Source organism: Dipodomys spectabilis, unplaced genomic scaffold (assembly GCF_019054845.1).
Source record: "Dipodomys spectabilis isolate Male_0828 unplaced genomic scaffold, ASM1905484v1 ptg000325l, whole genome shotgun sequence".
Classification (NCBI taxonomy): domain Eukaryota; kingdom Metazoa; phylum Chordata; class Mammalia; order Rodentia; family Heteromyidae; genus Dipodomys; species Dipodomys spectabilis.
The window spans coordinates 1,485,309-1,504,694 of record NW_024871002.1 but is presented as its reverse complement, the minus strand read 5'-3'; the positions used below and the strand labels follow the sequence as shown (position 1 = coordinate 1,504,694).

Genomic DNA, 19,386 nt, shown 5'->3' with positions numbered 1-19,386 from the left:
GTTTCCCAAGTTCATATCATTATAAGTACAAACCCAAGCATTCTGTCTCTAACCCTGTCTGCTTTGCAAATCTCCAGCTTTGTGGTTTCAAAGCATCCTTGTTCATTTCACCAAGATTGTCTATTACTTTACATTTAAGGAAACACAACAATCAAAACATGTTAACTCCCCAATCTAACTTGCCTTAGTGATTTCTGATTCTCTCTGCTATGTTTCTATAATCTGAGAGGTCATACATGATTCCCATGTATGAACTTCCTCCATGCTCCAAGCTGAGTTTACTTCCCAGGTACCTCCCACATTTCCCCTTAGTCCCCATTGCCATGGCCTAAGTGCACACCTACAGGACTTCTCACCTGGATAATTGTACTATCTTTCTAGCTGGTATGTGTGACTCAGTATGGAGTCATCATTTCCTTCCTTTACACTGCCACAAAAGTGAGTTTTTAAAACCAAAATACCTGGCATGATCATGGCAGTTCTGTACATAAAACCCTTTTCCTACTGCTTCTATAATAAATGTATAAAGTGGAAATATCAAACCAGGTGCTGGTAGCTCACAGCTGTAATCCTAGCTACTCAGGAGGTGGAGATCTGAGTATTGTGATTCAAAGCCAGCCCCAGCAGGAAAGTCCATGAACTCTTATCTCCAATTAGCCTCTACAAAGCTAGAAGTGGAGCTGTGGCTCAAGTGGCAGATGAACAGCCTTGGGAAGGACCAGTGCCCAGGAACAGTGTCCAGGCTCTGAGTTCAAGCCCCAGGACCAGCATAAAATAAAATAAAATAAGTACCAACATCTCTTCAGGGTTCTTTATGATCTGGCACCTGAGTAGGAAAATTGCAACAGGCTAGCCTGTTCGACATAGTTAGATCCTGGACAAAGAAAAGATCCTGCTTCCCTTTACTTTCCCAAATACTGGCATATCTTTCCTTCTTTTGCACATGAAGAGCTAAAACTTTTAAACTTTCAGTTTCTCTACTTGCACTGTGCAAGTGCTATTTCCTTGGCTTATAATGCCTTTCCTGCTCTTCTTAACCTGATACTCAACATTCAAGATTCAGCTAAAGAATTTCCTTCTCTTACTAGGCAGCAGTAGTCACCTTTGATGCCATCTGGGCATCATGATTTAAAAACCTCTCCAGCTGTCTTTGATATGTATCCAAAGTTGAGGATCACTGCTATCATATACCTTTAACACTACTGAGTGTTATAACAGGTTTTTTGGTAGTACTTGGCTTTGAACTTAGTGTCTAGTGCTTCATAGGTACTCTATAACTTTGGACCACAGCCTCAGTTCTTTTGCTATAGTTTTTTTTTTCTAATAGGTCTTGCACTTTTAGTCAACAATGGTATCAAACTGCAATCATTCTACCTACACCTCTCAGATAGCTGGAAAACAGTTGAAACCACCATGACAGGCCTGTTTGTTAAAATGAGGTGTTTTTTGTTTTTTGTTTTTTGCTTTTTGCTTAGGCTGGCCTTGAACTGTGATCCTCACAATCTTTGTCTCTCAAGTAGTTAGAATTAAAAGCATGTACCACCATGTCTAGACTTCAAACAATACTCTTCAGCATATCTGCTCTCCCTTCTATAAGGTCTTTTAAGGAAGAAACTGTCCTAACTAGTTTTGCAATCCCAGTACCTGATAATAAATGAATAAGTGAATGAATCCTTCCAGCGAGATAAACCCACAAATTTCCATTCATACTTTTGCCATATCATAACCATATGTAGTTATATTTTGTAAAAATATGATATCTTTTATAAAAATATGGTTCCCTTATAAGACAGAAAATTGTCTTACTCATTTTCACCTAAATATTGCCACCAACAGTATAAAGGATCATATCCATATCACTGACCACCTCAAACTGCTCAAAGATGTGCCTATAATAAACTGTAACATCCTTTAATAATTTATTTATTTATTTATTTATTTTGCCAGTCATGGTGTCTGAACTCTGGGCCTGGACACTGTCCCTCAGCTCTTCAGCTCAAGGCTAGTGCTCTACCACTTGAGCCACAGCACCACTTCCAGCTTTTTCTGCTTATGTGGTGCTGAGGAATCAAACCCAGGGCCTCATGAATGCAAGGCAAGCACTCTACCACTGAGCCACCTTCCCAGCCCCCCTTTAATAATTTATTGTAAAACCACAATAGGTAAGTTAATAAATCTCTCCAGAACCTATTCATTATTTTAATTGGTCCTATGTGCTGAGGGTATATTTACTAGTGACAGGCAGCAACATTCCAGGATCTGGTAGTGGACACAGAGCATAATGAAACCATCTAAAATGTCCTTTTCTAGCTAGAACTCGATCTGGGCACCAAGGACAATTTATCCCCAGAGCAGCTTCCCTACATGGGTTCATTACACCATCACATTCTGATCAACAGCTGCTTAGCTAAAAAGTCCTGAGGACAGCTCAGTCAGCCCAGCTCAAAAAACCTGAAGATATTTCTGGAATCATACGACAGACACTTAAGAGACCATGGAAATAGAGGGCACCTGTTGTTGTCATTCCACAACAAAGAATATACCAGAAAACTTGAGCCCCTATCCTTGATAAGAATGTTTAATCCATTTAGAGGTCTCTGGACATAGAGGCATGGGAAAACCTAACCGGAATTGGATGTGGCACATGTATTCTAACCTGCATCCTTCTTTGGCAGAGCTTTCCCAGCAGAGGCCTTCTCATGTCCTTCACCTCCATGAGCTGGCAGGAAGAAAACTGTCTTGGTTTGTAGGTAGTCAGATCGAGAAAGACAAGATTGAAAAGTAACTGGAAAACATTACCACCCACTTTTGTAGAAACATAGCCTGAGGTGTCAAACACAAGGAAACTAGTGATTGCCTCGGCTAAGCAGGACTTTTAGGGGATTTTAAAAAAATGATTATTCTTAGTCAGGCACTGGTGGCTCACTGCTATAATCCTAGCTACTAAGAAGGCTGAAGTCTAAGGATCACAGTTCACAGCCAATCCAGGCAGATAAATCTGAGAGACATTTTATCTCCATTTAACCACCAAAATGCCAGAAGTGAAGAGTGTCAACCTTAACTCAAAAAACTAAGGAAAGCTAGGCACTGGTGGCTCACATCTGTAATCCTAGCTACTCAGGAGTCTGAGATCTAAGGATCGCAGTTCAAAGACAGACTGAGCATGAAAGCTATGGAACTCTTCAACTGACTACAAAAAAAAAAAGCTGAAAGTGGAGCTGTGCCTCAAGTGGCAGAGCACTAGCCTTGGGCAAAAAAGCTCAAAGCCGGAGCTGGTGGCTCATGCCTGTAATCCTAGCTTCTAGGGAGGCTGAGATGTGAGGATTGTGGTTTAAAGCCAGCCTGTGCAGGAAAGTCCATGAGACTCTTATCCCCAATAAACCACCAGAAAACCGGAAGTGGCGCTGTGGCTCAAGTGGTAGAGAGTTCTCCTTGAGCTGAAGAGCTACCTGAGGGACAGCACCCAGGCCCAGAGTTCAAGCCCTACAATGGACAAAAAAAAAAGTTCAAGACTGTGCCCAGGCCCTGAATTCAATACCCAGAACTGGCGCGCACACACACACACACACACACACACACACACACACATACACACACAACACACACACAATCTAAAGAAAGCATGCAGCCCTGAGTTCTGAGTTCAAGTCCCACAGCACATACACAAAAAAAATGGCAAATGGAGGGCTCAAATGAAGTGTTAGATGCAATGAAATGGACTTGATTCATTATGCATGGGGGGCAGGGAGTCTGTGCACTACCTCTAAGCTTTTTTGCTCAAGGCTAGAGCTCTACCACTTGAGCCACATCTTCGCTTTTGGCTTTTTGGTGGTCAATTGAAAATAAAAGTCTCAGGGACTTTACTGCTAAGGCTGGCTTTGAACCATGATCCTCAGATCTCAGCATCCTAAATAGCTAGGATTACATGCATGAGTCACAGGCACTTCACTAGACCTGATTTTTGTTCTCTATTGACCAACTTCCTCAGTCTACTCCAGAACTCTACAAGCCAAAAATACTGAAAAGAAAATTTGGGAAAAGGTTACTTGCTCACATGTGCATTCATAGCAAATAATGTTCCACTGCACGGGTATTCACTGTTAACAGTGAATAATTCACTGTGACAATAGTCCTTCAATGCCCAATTTACAGCTCTAGTTTTCCAAATGGATCTTCTCTATTTCTATCTTCCCATTCCAGTTTATAATATAGGTTTTAACTTCCTTTTTGATCTCTCCAGGGACAAAGTTCTTTGTTATCTGGCTTTGAACAGACACATTTTTTTAGCTTCACGTTGACTTGACCTCTCCTCACCCAGCTGGCTAGCTTCCCTCTGGCTGCTCCTAAGGTGTCCTGTTTCTCCTTATCTCCTCTCACTGCTTATGACAAAGGGCCCTGTTCCCACACTGCTCCTGGGCCTCTCCCTCAGGAATATAACACCAAAAACCCGCAGCAGTCTCCTTGTAATGCCTCTTTCCACCTTTCTCCCCGGCTCCTGTATATTGTAGACACCATCATGTATTCTGTACCCAGCTATTGCCCATCAGTCTACATGAATTCTTTCTCCTCTCTTTTTCACACACACAGACACACACACACACACACACACACACACACACACACACACACACACTTGAATTTTTTGTTTTGCTACACTTAGGTATGTCCCCTTTTGCCCTGTCAGGCTACACTTCCTTATCTCTCTGCTGTTTAACTTTTCTCCCTATTCAGGATTTAGCAATATACATCTTCAAGGGTTCTCTCACATGCACTCATTGTCATCAAACATTTACAGATATGGAAGCATCTTTGTGTGTGTGCTAGTTCTAGAGCTAGATTTCCATTTCTGGGTGCTGTCCCTTAGCTCTTTCCACTCAAGATTGACACTTTACCACTTGAGCCACAGTTCCACTTCCAGCTTTTTGCTGGTTAATTAGAGCTAAGAGTCTCACAGACTTTCTTGCCCAGGCTGGCTTCCAACCACGATCCTCAGATTTCAGCCTCCTTAGTAGCTAGGATTACAGGCTTGAGCCACCAGCCAGCCCAAGTAGGAAACAATGGAGGTGCATTTTAAATACTTTTTCCTTGGAAAATGCACCCTTGGTTTGGAATCAAAGCTGAAAACAAATTCTCCCATTTCATTTACTACATGGGCCCATAGAACAACCTCCTTTTAACACTGCAAACATCCTCCTCCACTACCATTTCCAACCCTTACTTCATAGTAGAATCCGCTCAGGGTATTACTAGGTAATCACTTCTTAATTTCTAGTCCTATCTCTTGATCTACAGAATGGCTTTTGGTTCTCTAATGAGTATATTCAGAGATCAGTAGGTCCCGTGTTCTTCAGAGCCAGTATGAAACAAGTTTCACATATGTGGCGCTTGACAGGGGAAACTGATTTATTTCAATTATTACCACAATTGAATTCTGTCTACATCTAGCTGTAGATTCAAAAGAAGACTTAGATTCTGATTAAAGAAATAAATGACTCCTTTTGAAATAAAGGTTATGTATGGCTCCTTTGTAATCAATAATTCCTTTTTAGACAATGGTTATGGTTTCTTGAAACACATCAAAGCTCCATATTTCATCTTTTACCCAGTGTTTGACCAATTTTCTGTACTTCACTATCCCAGAAAGTAACTGGTCTCCTCAGGAACTGATGTTAGTAGAAGTAGCTATGCAACTTACATCTAAAGAATAGATATTTTCAGATGGTAAGGGGAAACAAAGGAGGAGGCAACAATGCTTGATAAGAAATGTTCTCATTACCTTGCTCATGTAATTGTAACCCCTCTGTACGGTATTTTCACAATCTTATTAATTAAAAAATGTAAAAAAAACCAGAATAGATATTTTCAGTCATAACAATCAATCAATATGTTACACATAGGCAGGGTAGCAATGGTAGACAGGATGACTGAAGCAGGCAAAGAGATCCTGCAGGGCAATGTAGGTTTTGAATCCTACCCTTAGAACTATCCAGACTGTCCAAGGAAGATAGGAAGACTACCAGAGAAGGTTGATATCCAGAAGATAAGGCTTCAAACAAGAAAAAAATACAACAAAAACAACAAGTAAGGGGATTAGATTTTTAGAGTAGAAAATGACTAAGGAGAGCCTTATCCCCAAAGGACCAAAGTCAAATGTGTCTGGTTCCAGAAATAAAATACTGGAGCTACAAGTCAGAGCTCAAATCAAAAAGCGTAAGCCGGGGTAGCACTCGCCTGTAATCCTAGCTACTCAGGAGGCTGAGATTTGAGGATTGAGTTCAAAGCCAGCTCAGGCAGGAAAGTCCATGAGACTCTCATCTCCAATAAACCACCAGAAAACCAGAAGTGGCGCTGTGGCTCAAGTGGTACAGTTCTAACCTTGAGCTGAAGAGCTGAGGGACAGTGCCCAGGCCCAGAATTCAAGCCTCATGACCGACAAAAAAAAAAAAAAATCAAAAAGCTTAGATGCCCGAGATTAAAAAGTATAACCCAGAAGGACTAAGCCATACTTTTGTCAACATAATATGTAATATACTATCTGGCATAGAGTGAGCCCTTAATCTGTTGTTCAATAAAACAAAGTATAAGGGTCCATGGTGTATTGTCTGTGTCCTAAGTTGTCATTATCTCACAGTAACTGATGTGGGATAATTCTATTTTTGTTGAAGAAGATATGAGTGTTCAAGCAACCACAGTGAAACTAGATAATGACACAAGAAAGTCACTAGATTAGCATTAAGGGAATACTGAGAAGAAGGAAATTAGCCAGGTGTGGTGGTACATGTCATAATTCTAATATAATGTGGACTACCTAGTCTAAAATCAGAAAAAAAGAGAAGGAAACCCTCTTACTTGCAAGGATCAAATATTATGTCAAGTAAAATATAGATCAAGCACAGAAAGACAACTATTGCCCCTTGTTGACTTTTAAAACATCAAACAAAAAACAAGAGAGTAGAATGATGCTTGTCAGGGCTTAGAAGAAGTAAGAAAACAGCTAGAAAATAAGAGGATGTTGGTCAAAGGTACAAAAGTTCAGTTACACAAAAGAATAAGTTCTGGATATCTAGTGAACAATAATAATGTATTATACATTTGACAAATTCTATGAGAGTAGATCTTATCTGTTCTCACCACAACAAAGTGATAAGTATGTGAAGTGATGGATATGTTAATTAACTTGATTTAATCATTTCATAATACATAATTACATCAAAACACTACACCAAACATCATAAATATATACAATCATTATTTCTCAATTATATGTTAATTATGCTTTATAAGTTTACTTAGAATGGAAAAAAAAAAAAAGGATTAGGCCGGGTGCTGGTGACTCACACCTATAAAATCCTAGCTACTCAAGAGGCTGAGATCTGAAGATTGCAGTTCAAAGACAGCCCAGGCAGGAAAGTCCATGAAACTCTTATCGAAAAAGCTCAAGGACAGTGCCCAGGTCCTGAGTTCAAGCCCCATAACTGACAAAAAAAAAAAAAAACAGGTTTACATTGAAACTAAGTCTTAGTTCCAAAAGCAAGTAGGTTCACTGATGGGTAAAGATGTTAAAATAGGAATCAACCAGTCTCTAAGAGTAGCAAGACTTCTAGGGCTCTGGAGAATATTGTGCAAGTAGTGTTGAGCATTGGGGCACAATGTACATTTCTGTATATGAGAAACTAGACAATTCCTTTACATTTTAGATGCATTTTAGTTTATCTTTTCTGAACTATTTTTATCTTCTGTTATATTCCACCCTAATGTTCACCCAATGTTCCATTTAATTACAAGTACACTCAAGGACTTCAGAAAGCAAATATCTCCTGTTGATATATTGTACTTGTTTTTATCATGACCTACTTATATCTATCTGTGTTCTTACCGAGGAGACAGACTTTAGGATTATTTATCCCTCTAGTATTTTTCTAATGGTTCGTAACAAATATTCATAGATTCGTAGCTGAAATAATATCAATTTGTCATCTTACAGTTCTATAAATATGAGAACCAGCTTGGCTAGGATCTCTGCTCAGGGTCTCACAGTGAAAAACAAGGTGTAATCTAAGCTCCATTCTCATCTGAACCTTTGGGTCCTCTTTCAAGCTCATTGAGGTAGTTGGCAGAATTCAATTCCCTGCTGTCATAGAACTGAGGCCCCGATTTCCTTGCAGGATATCAGCTGGAGGCTACTCTCTGATCTAGAGATACCCCACAACCCACAGCCCGTTGCCTCCCACGCAGCTCACAGCAGAGATGTTTGCTTCTTCCTGGCCAGCCACAATACTTCTTTCCGACTTCCTCTGCCCCACAAGCCAGAGCTTTTAAAGAGCTCATATGATTAGGTCAAATCTATCTGCATAATCTCCCTAATCTTAAAGTCAACTGATTTGGGACTTTAATTACATTTGCAAAATCCCTTCACAACATCATTTTATTAGAGTTGGATTAAATAACTGGGAAAAGTTGTGCATACAAGTGGGAATCTTGGAGTAATCTTTGAATTCAGCCTTCCATTCCCCAATCAAGACATAACCATTTAGTTATAGTATACTATAGAAACTGGAAAGAGAGGAGAGAGAAAGAGAGGGGGGGGAGGGAGAGAGAGAGAGAGAGAGAGAGAGAGAGAGAGAGAGAGAGAGCAGCCTAGGTAGGAAAACCTGTGAGACATTTATCTCCAATTACCTACCAAAAAGTTAGAAGTGGAGCTGTGGCTCTAGTAGTAGAGCACTAGCCTTGAATGAAAAAGCTCAGGGACAATGTCTAGGCCCAGAGTTCAAGCTCCAGGACCAGTACACGTACAAAAAATGGAATATCAACCTATTACTCTAATTTTTACTTGTTACAATACTATTTAAATAGATACTTCACATATCTACATGAATTGCTACTAGCTATCAAAACTAGAGCAATCTCTGGAGAGATGATAAAAATGTAGTAAAAAACCCCCACAAACTGTGACCCTGAACATTTGAACATGTTAGTTTTCACACTTATAAAGTGAAGATAAAATACTTTTTCCTTCCCTAAAGGGTAAGATTTCAGACCATGGATTCAGATTGCTTTGGCTTTAAATCACTACGTACTGTGAAACTTTGGAAATGTTATTTACTTCTTTAAACCTATGAAATGGGGACAACATGCATATCTTCCTCATATAGGGTATGGATTAACTGAAATAATATATGCAAATGTTGTATCTAGTAAGCACTAATTTAATGATTAACCATTATTTTATTATTAAATGATAATAGATGAACTGTCTCAGAAAGTATGAAGAGTTATTCTAATGGAACATATTATCACATGGTACTCACAGAAAACACCATTCAGCAGGTGCTGTCTATGAATTTTAGATATCTTTTGTATGTACATACATTGTATATTTAGTCTATCGTGTTAATTTACAGTTTAAATTTTCATTCACTGTCTCTAAATACATTCAACATAAACATATCAGCATATAGTCCTATGATAAACAAGGAAAACTAATCATTGTTATAGCCTGAAATGTATCTTCCAAAGTTCATGGGTGATTAGGTCATGAAGTCTCTGCCTACAGGAACTGTTTAATATTATCATGGCATAGGTTAGTTATTGAGAGAGTGAATTTGTAATAAATGCAAATTTAGCTCCTGTCTCCCTCTGTCTTGACTTTCTGCCTTCTACCTGGGTATGATACAGCAAGAAGGCCCTCATCAAATATGGTCCCTTCATCTTGGACTTGTAGATTCTAGAATTGTAGGAAATGAACTGCTAGTCATCACAAATTACCCAGTCTCAGGTATTCTGATTTAGCAGCACAAAACAGACCAAGGCAGGCATCATTAAGTAGATGCATGGACTTAAGTAACCAAAGTTATAATTAGTGAATGTAAAATAAAGAACTGTAGATTTTGGATAAATAAAATAATCTGCTAAATGTTACTAAAAGATTGATTGAGCCCAGTGGTGGTGGTTCATGCCTATACTTCAACCTACTCAGGAGGCTGAGATTTGAGGATTGTAGTTCAAAGCCAGACTCAGCAGGAAAGTCTGTGAAACTCTATTTCTGATTAACCACCACAAAACTGGAAGTGAAGTTGTGGCTCAAAGTAGTAAAGCACTAGTTTTGAGCAAATAAAAGCTCAAGAACAGTGCCCAGGCCATGAGTTCAAGCCCCACAACTGACCACAAAAAGACTGGGTAAATAGTAAGTTTCATGTCCCTTGAAAAAACATTTCTCAAGGAAGTTTATAGAAGGAATTATGCACTGGACAGAAGGCTTGACTAGAGACCTTTAATGTTCCTTTCTTTCCCACCTCCAAATACCATATGGATTTTGAGAGAACATAAACAGTCTACTAACACCCTACTACTCAAGTTATTATTGTTTTCTTTTGTTTGCAGTCATGGGGCTTGAACTCTGGGCCTGGGCGCTATCCCTAACCTCTTCAGCTCAAGGAGAGCACTCTACCGCTTGAGCCACAGTACCACTTCCAGTTTTCTAGTAGTTTATTGGAGCTAAGAGTGTCATGAACTTTCCTGCCGGGGCTGGCTTTGAACCACGATCCTCAGATCTCAGCCTCCTGATTATAGGCATGAGCTACTGGTGCCCAGCCTCAAGTTATTATTGTTGAGTGTGCAATTAAATGTGTATGTTTGCTGATTGAATATTTCTGTATAAATATAAAAATATAAATTTGTTTCTTTTTATTTTATTTTATTTTATTTTATTTGAGAACATACTGTACAGAGGGGTTACAATTACATGGGCAGGATAATGCATACATTTCTTACCAAGCATTGCAGCCTCCTCCTAAAAATATAAATTTGTTTCTATGTAAATGTAAATACCTACCATTATGAAAAACAAAAGTGTGGATTTAGCTTTTCTCCAAGTTTGCCTTTTCCAAAGGCATCTAGTTCTAAGGACTGCTCACCAGTGGCTGGGATTTATGGGTCTGAAGAAAATATTCATCCTTACAAATATCATCTGCTGGGGCTGGGAAGGTGGTAGAGTGGCTCAGTGGTAGAGTGCTCACCTTGCATGCATGAGGCCCTGGGTTCGATTCCTCAGCACCACATAAGCAGAAAAAAAGCCAGACGTGGTGCTGTGGCTCAAGTGGTAGAGCACTAGCCTTGAGCTGAAGAGCTCAGGGACAGAGCTCAGGCCCAGAGTTCAGGCCCCATGACTGACAAAACAAAAACAAAAATCAAATATCTGCTGAGATGTTCCACACAGAAACCACCTATTTTTTTCCTTTCTCTGTGGACCTGCCTATTTGTATAGCCCTTCTCTATCTATTAGTCCCAAAGTAAAACTACTTGTCTCTAGCTCTGGAGAGAGCAGAGTAAAGAAAGAAGATAAGGTCCAGGTTAAGAACAGAAGATGTGGACTGTATTCTCTCATACACAATTGAGTATATTCAATAATAGATTTCAGAGGCAGAAAAGTACCTCTGACTTTAGTAGATACAAAAAACTTTCTGGCATACTCAACTTCAGCTACAAACTGCTGATATCTAGCTCCCAAGAAACTAGAGAATGATATATGAGATGACAAGAAAAGCTAGCTTAAGAATAGCAACATTGTGGGGCTGGGAAGGTGGCTCAGTGGTAGAGTGCTTGCCTAGCATGCATGATGCCCTGGGTTCAATTCCTCAGCACCACATAAGAAGTGGTGCTGTGGCTCCAGTGGTAGAGCACTAGCCTTGAGCTGAAGAGCTAAGGGACAGTGCCCCCGCCCAAAGTTCAGCCCCATGACTGACCAAAAAAAAAAAAAAAAAAGAATAGCAACATTTTGACTCAGAAGGGCTCAGTACCTACAAATTGTCCAGGCCCTCATTATGTATAGCACCAGCAGTGCCTGCTGAACACATCTGGATACCTTCAAATATGGACTGGCCAGACATGGAACAATCTAACATGGAGGGACTGGACCTAGAACAGCAAGTTTGGAGACAAACAACCATTCCTGGCACATTCAAACCAGGAACATGCAGGCCTGGAACAATCTATTTTGTAACTTTGAAGAATCATCTCCACAGCCCTACGTGCAGTTCCAACAAAAACTTTTTCTGTCTGTTATTTGGAGGTCACCTTGGAAACTGCTAGGGAAACACATAAGTATTTTAGTACCTCACAAGCCTTGGACTTATTCCTAAATTACTTTGTGATGTGTGATTATTTAGTTTCTGTTGGGACAGTGACTGAATTCCTGCCCTCCTTGTAGAATTTTTGTTTTATTCTGTTTTACAACTAAGTGTCTCTTACTGAAGATCTCACTGTTCCCGTTGTGTCAATTTGAAGAGTGGAGTAATAATTGGAATCCAGTCAAGGAAGTCTCAATAACTTTATCTACCTCAGACAAGATGTCTCTAGCTACAGATAAGTAGATCTAATACAAGTTTGGAAGCCATAATGATATTGACTTCCACCTCAAATGTAAGAACTGAAAAATACAAAGACATGTAATGAAGAATCATTCCCATTATTGATAATTGAGAGGTTTATTTATTTAAAAAATCAATTGTTTGGGTGAAGGGTCTCCATACATTGTACTTCACTGATTTCCTCATTTGAGATAGTTTAATTACAAAGAAATAAAATACTGATTTTTACACACACATACACACACACACACACACACACACACACACACACACACACACACACGTCACATGACAGCATAACATTGTGGGGAACCACAAAAGAAGTATCCAGTTTAGGTCCCAGAGTGATTTTTCTGAAGCATGAAGTTTATATGTGTATTTCTCTTTATATCAGGCCATAGATGCTCTTTATTGTTTTGGAAAACAAAATTATGTTTAGTCCATATTATTAGATTAGAAGTATATGTCTAACAGTATGCCTTGCTTTATGCTCCACTTTAATCCATTATTTTATACTTGCTTTGGAAATTATCATCACTTAGTCTACTTATGTATCAGGCCAGTAATGAAGGAAATATGACTGTTCAACAGCAGACTATTTGCATTCAAAAATGATCTGTTGGTAGTTTTTTCAAATTTATTGGGCCATTTAATAAATAGTTGAAAAAAATTAATAGTTTTTAATAAATACTACTGGCATTTATTGAACTCTTCCAGAAAATAAAGTATGATATCAACAATTGGCCCATGATTTATAAGCATGCATGACATTACAGGCAAATTTCAGGTCCTAATTTTGTATGTAAATCTGTCAAATATACAATAGGCTATATATTTTCTTTCAATATTTTCTCTTGTGTTTGAAATACAACATAGTCACTAGAAAATTCAACCTTTACACAAAGGTACAAATAAGGCACACGTCTCCTACTATTTTAATCAGCAACCAAAGACTATCACCATCAATCCTTTATGAAAATTCTGCAAGAATTCTCTACATATGTAATTATACACACATAGATAAATGGGTAAATGATTTCCTAACAAGGCAGTGTCCTGTAACATGTGCTTTTATTTAACATATCAGAAGATCTTCCCATGCAAATGAATATAGGGATTTATACATAAGAAGTAATACAAAGCATGTTGCTTCTGTCTGCTAGTTTCCTTTCCTTGGAAAATCACCCATTGTATAATTCATGTAATATGAGTGAGGAAGATTATCAAGGTCCACTCTCCCCACTTAGTATGTGGCAGTAAATCAGTTAACCCAGGTGTGACAAATGAGAGTTCTCTTATGTCCCTAGTTAAATGAGTTTCCTAAGTCTCCTTGAAGCTTAATGTCTAAAAGACAGTTGGAAAATGTCTTACTTCCTTAAGGATTGAATGTTAACACATCCTAATCTGAAGCCCTATTTACTAACTACAAGAAGGAAGCTATTTGCAATAGAAATATTGAGGCTAGATCACATAAAAAAGCAGAGCTAGCAAAAGTTGAGAGAGATGAACTTCAGCAGAGTATTGACCTATCTTGAGCGCAGAGGTAGTCATACCTGAACAAGCTTCATCTTCAGTACTGTCTGTCCTGCTATAAAATAACAAACTCATTCCTCAAAAATCACTGCACTGTGAAAATAAAAGCTGCAGAGCTGCCAGATGGTAGCGGCTCATCACTTTAATCCTAGTTACTCAGGCAGCTGAGATCTGAGGATCTTGGTTCAAAGCCAGACTGGGCAGGAAAGCCCTGAGGCTCTTATCTCCAATAACAACAAGATCAAAAAAAGCCAGGGGGTAGGATGTAGCTCAGTGCCACAGGGCTTGCCTAGCAAGTGCAATATCCTGGGTTCAACCTCCAGTACCAAAAAATAAAAGACAAAATAAATGCAGTTTAGCTGGGCACTAGTGACTCATACCTGTAATCCTAACTATGCAGGCGGCTGAGATCTGAGGATGGCAGTTTGGAGCCAGCCCAGATAGGAAAAACTGTGAGACTCTTATTTCCAATTAACCACCAGAAAGCCAGAAGTAGAACTAAGGCTCAAAGTGGTAGAGTGCTAGCCTTATGCAGAAAAGCTCAGGGACAGCACCCTGGCCCTGAGTTTAGGTCCCATGACTGATCCCCTCCAAAAGAAAGAAAGAAAGGAAGGAAGGAAGGAAGGAAGAAAGAAAGAAAGGAAGGAAATTGCCAGAAGTGGAGCTCTGGCTCAAGTGGTAGAGCACTAGTCTTGAGCACAAATGCTCAGGGACAGAACCGAGGTCTTGAGTTCAAGTTCCAGAACAGGCACCAATAAAAAGCTACAAAGAGCCAGGCACCAGTGGCTCATGCCTGTAATCCTAGCTACTCAAAAGGCTGAGATCTGAGAATCGTGGTTCAAAGCCAGCTCAGGCAGGAAAAGTCCATGAAACTCTTATCTCCAATAAACCACTCAGAAAACCGGAAGTCGAGTGCTTGCCTTGACCTGAAGAGCTGAGGGATAGCACCCAGGCCCAGAGTTCAAGCCCCACGACAGACCAAAAAAAAAAGCTACAAAGAAAAGTTAGGGGCCAATATTGAAAAACTGCATATACAAAACCTAAGAAGCCAATAAAATGGTAGTACAGGTTTACACATGCTTATTAGGTAGAATATACCATAATAAATATGACACAAATGCGTGAAATAAACTTATGGAAGTGGCTGTCAGAAGGGCTGCACTTAGTTACTGTGAAGTGGTGTAAGAAAGTAATTGGAAGGCTGTAATACCAGATATAGCTAGGTCATAGTTCAAATACATAATAAAATGAAATTGTTGGTAAGACTTCTAACATGCATAGGCTTCCATTTTATGGATTTCTATGTGGCTTGATTCAGCTTTCACTTAGTATTTTTGGCTAATGACATTGTGCATAAGAAAATGTAAGACAGAAGGAGGATATTCTTAGGAGCACAAAGGTACAATATCTATGTGCATCTGATCATATAAAATAATATTTAACAAAATGAACTCTAGGAAATGGAAACAAGTTTTTTCTTTGTTGCTGTTTTTATTTTCATTTTGTCTTGTTTGTTCATCTGTCTGTACTTGGGAGTGAGGAGGAACACAGAAATGGAGGAACAAGCCCTGTGCCGGTGGCTCACGCCTGTAATCCTAGCTACTCAGGAGGCTGAGATCTGAGGATCGCAGTTCAAAGCCAGTCTGGGCAGGAAAGTCTGTGAGACTCTTATCTCCAATAAACCACTAGAAAACCGGAAGTGGCGCTGTGGCTCAAGCGGTAGAGTGCTCTCCTTGGGCTGAAGAGCTCAGGGACATCGCCCAAGCCTAGAGTTCAAGCCCCATGACAGACCAAAAAGAAAAAAAGAAAAAAAAGGAGAAACAAAGAGTGAACAAACGCAGCAGTAGTACTCACCAGACATTTCGTTGAAATTGAACTATACAACTTGTGGGTAGGGATGGGAAAGAAAAACAGGGAGCGAACAAGGGAAGGAGTGACATTGTCCAAAAAGAAATATACTCTATCTGACTTATGTAAAGGAAATTCAGCTTAAAAAAAGAAAATGTGTAATTCATCTTATGCTTAAATTATTTTCTATTAATCACAATGAAACAAATGTGATAGAAATCTATATTTGATTTTGTAAGCCAATAAATTCCTTTCTTCTATTTAAGATAATCTGAGGGGGGGGGCCGATAGGAAGGGATGGGAAGGGGAAACAAAGGAGGAGGCAACAATGCTTGATAAGAAATGTACTCATTACCTTGCCCATGTAATTGTAACCTCTATGTACAGTAAGATATCTGAGTTGGCTTTTATGCAAAATACTAAACAGTAACAATTGCATGAATATATAATATTCTTCACATAATATATTTTGAATTTCAAGCTCACTTTTCTGTGTCTCAATACATTTCTAGACTCTACTTTCAGTTTTTCGTTGCTCAGTGATTAAAAATTCTAACATTCATAGAAATTAGCATGAAGAAGGTAAACTAGCCCTGGAGCTGGTGGCTCACACATGTAATCCTAGATACTCAAGAGGCTTGTATCTGAGGATTACAGTTCAAAGCCAGCCCCAGCAGGAAAGTGCATGAGACTCTTATCTCCAATAAACAAACAAAAATTAAGAGGTGGAGCTGTGGCTCAGTGGTAGAGTGCTAGTCTTGAGCAAAAGAAGCTCAGGGAGAGAGCCCAGGTGCTGAATTCAAGCCCCAGGACTGGCACCAAGTAGTAAAGTCCTTTCCTAGCATGTACCTTCCTCAGAACTGAAGGATAAAAAAGGCAGATTGGCTGAAAAAAATCCACCAAGAAAATGTTGAGTATTTACTAATACAACTCTATAGCACAAATGACCTTTCAAGCAGATAATAGAGGGTTAGTTATACAATGTTATTTTGGCCCTGATTGATTTTGGCCACTTTCTGAATGTTTTTCTCATAAATTCTAACATTCCCAAATTCATTAAACCAGTCATAGCAAGTGCAATATCAACATTATTTCTCATATCACCTAACCCTATGTTTCCAAATTAGTTCTTGTTGCAACAATGAGAAGTACAAGTTGTCATGTTGAAAACGAACTTTACAACTTGGGGGGAGGGGGGATTGGGTGGAGGGGGGAGGGAGGATGGGAAGGGATGGGAAGGGTAAACAAAGGAGGAGGCTACAATGCTTAATAAGAAATGTACTCACTATCTTGCCCATGTAATTGTAACCCCCTGTACAGTATTTTCACAATAAAAAAAATAAAAATTGAAGAAAAAAAAGTGATAATGAAAAGCAAAAAAAAAACAAAACCAAAAGTCTACATGAGCTATAATGCACTGAGATCACTGCTATTTTGAGTGACTAGTCTTAGAAGTTGGGGAAAGCTCTTCCCAAGGATACTGACAATTCATATTATTATTGCAAACGAGCAAGATTAACTTGTTCCATATGGCAGCTATGAGTTTTACCTTTTTTTAGATTTGTTACTATGTTAGATAAAGAAATTAGCCAACAATAAAAATTTTCCCTAAAACCATCATCTCCACAGATCTGTGCAATCTTTGTAGTCATTGGGAATGAACCAAGTGCAAAAAGGTTTTATCATTACTTTTACCTATACACTGTGTAGATATAATTTTGTGGCATTATATAACTCGTCGTGAAGCTAATCCAAATCACAATTTAATTTGAGGATATTGTCAGTTCTGAGGGGCCATGGAAAATAGCACCTTATGGACCAAGAATTAGCAAAAGTTTTTGGTAAAGAGTCTAATAGTTAACATACAGACTGTGTTCTGAATACTCAACTCAACCAGGAATATAGTCTATATACCACACATACATAAATAGGCCTGTCTATATGCCAATAAAATATTATTTACAAAAACAGTGTGAGCCAAGTGTCAGAGGCTCAGGCTGTAATCCTAGCTACTCAGGAGGCTGAGATCTGAGGATTACAATTCGAAGCCCATGAGACTCTTAGCTCCAATTACGCATGAAAAAGCTGGAAGTAGAGCTGTAGCTCAAGCGATAGAGAGCCAACATTGAGTGAAAAAGCTAAGGGACAGCACCCCTGGGCAGGCAAAACAGTGTGGCTCATAATTTGTCAACCACTGCTTTGGATCAATAGTTTTCTATTTCTTTGTAATTTGTTGTTTTATGGACCCTTTGGCCAGGCCTTAAGGAAGGGCCAATAGGCCAGACTCTGAAGTGTCCCTGCTTCAAATAGGGAAGTTTTAGATTTTTTAAAAAAGTTTTTTGTTGTTGTTTTGCTAGACCTGAAGTTTGAACTCTGGGTCTGGGCACTGAGCTTCTTTTACTCAAGGCCTAGTGCTCTACCACTTGAGCCAGAGTTCCACATTGGCTTTCTTTTTTGTAATTTATTGGAGAGAAGAGTCTCATGAACTTTCCTGGCTGGGGTGGCTTCTAACCAATTTCCTAAGATCTCAGCCCCCTGGGTAGCTACAATTATAGGCATAAGCCACCAGTGCCCAGACAGTTTGAATTTTTATAAGTGGAATTTTGCATGAAATTGGTTTTACTGAAGGACTCCATTTATCATACTAAGAAAAAGCTTTAAAACTACTGTTTTGACATAAAACGATGTTTTAAAGCTTAAGAACAGATGCCTCAGACTACACACACATCTTTTAATATCTTAATAATGGAGGTACGCATATGTGCTTTGATGATCTCAGCAATTAACTCTGTGTGTGTGTGTGTGCATGTGTGCACACGTGTGTGCACACACTTGCCCGCTTGCTCTGTTCCTGGGGTTTGAACTCAGGATGTTCTAGGCACTGTCCCTGAGTTTTAATTGGATATGAGTCTTATGGATTTTCCTGCACAGACTGGCTTTGGACCATGGTCCTCAGGTCTCAGTCTCTGAGTAGCTAGGATTACAGGCATGAGCCATGGAGCCTGGCTTCAATTAACTTTTTTTTATTTTTAATTTTTTTGGGTCCAGTTGTGGGGCCTGAACTCTAGGCCTGGGTGCTGTCCCTCAGCTCTTCAGCTCAAGGCTAGCCCTCTACCACTTGAGCCACAGCACCACTTCCAGCTTTTTTTTTTTCCTGCTTATGTGGTGCTGAGGTCGAACCCAGGGCCTCACGCATGCAAGGCAAACGCTCTACCACTGAGCCACCTTCCCAGCCCCCTCAATTAACTTTTTTTAATGCCAGTATTGAGACTTGAACTTGGGGACTCTAGCACTCTTAGTTGGCTTTTTTGCTAAAAGTTGGCACTCTACCACTTAAGCATCACCTCCACTTCCTCAGCAATTAACTTTTACATGCAATTATGAAAGAATTTAGGAGGTAGAGGAGGAATCTAACTAGACAATTCCAATAAGTTATCAACTTATATTTCTTTTCCAGTTTTAATTTTTCTAAGTATAATGTATAACACACCTTAAAAGTTCCAAAAGCTGTGACATGGCATATTGAAATAAAGGTCCCAATTAAGACTTAATAGTTGTCTTTATTGCTACTTTCTGAGTTCTTGAAAGAGAGAAACTAAGCTGTCTTCATCTTTTAATTGTCTTCAGCACCTAGAATAGT

At 39.3% G+C, this 19,386-nt stretch overlaps 1 protein-coding gene across 1 annotated transcript; it reads left to right on the top strand.

Annotated features, from left to right (window-relative positions):
• The first annotated feature begins 2,611 nt into the window (after positions 1 to 2,611).
• Positions 2,612 to 11,917, top strand: LOC122128230 (putative homeobox protein NANOG2). The gene is given in 4 exon segments (XM_042702510.1): positions 2,612 to 2,781; positions 11,282 to 11,352; positions 11,355 to 11,512; positions 11,828 to 11,917. Coding segments are annotated over 4 exon segments (489 nt in total).
• Positions 11,918 to 19,386: the final 7,469 nt, after the last annotated feature.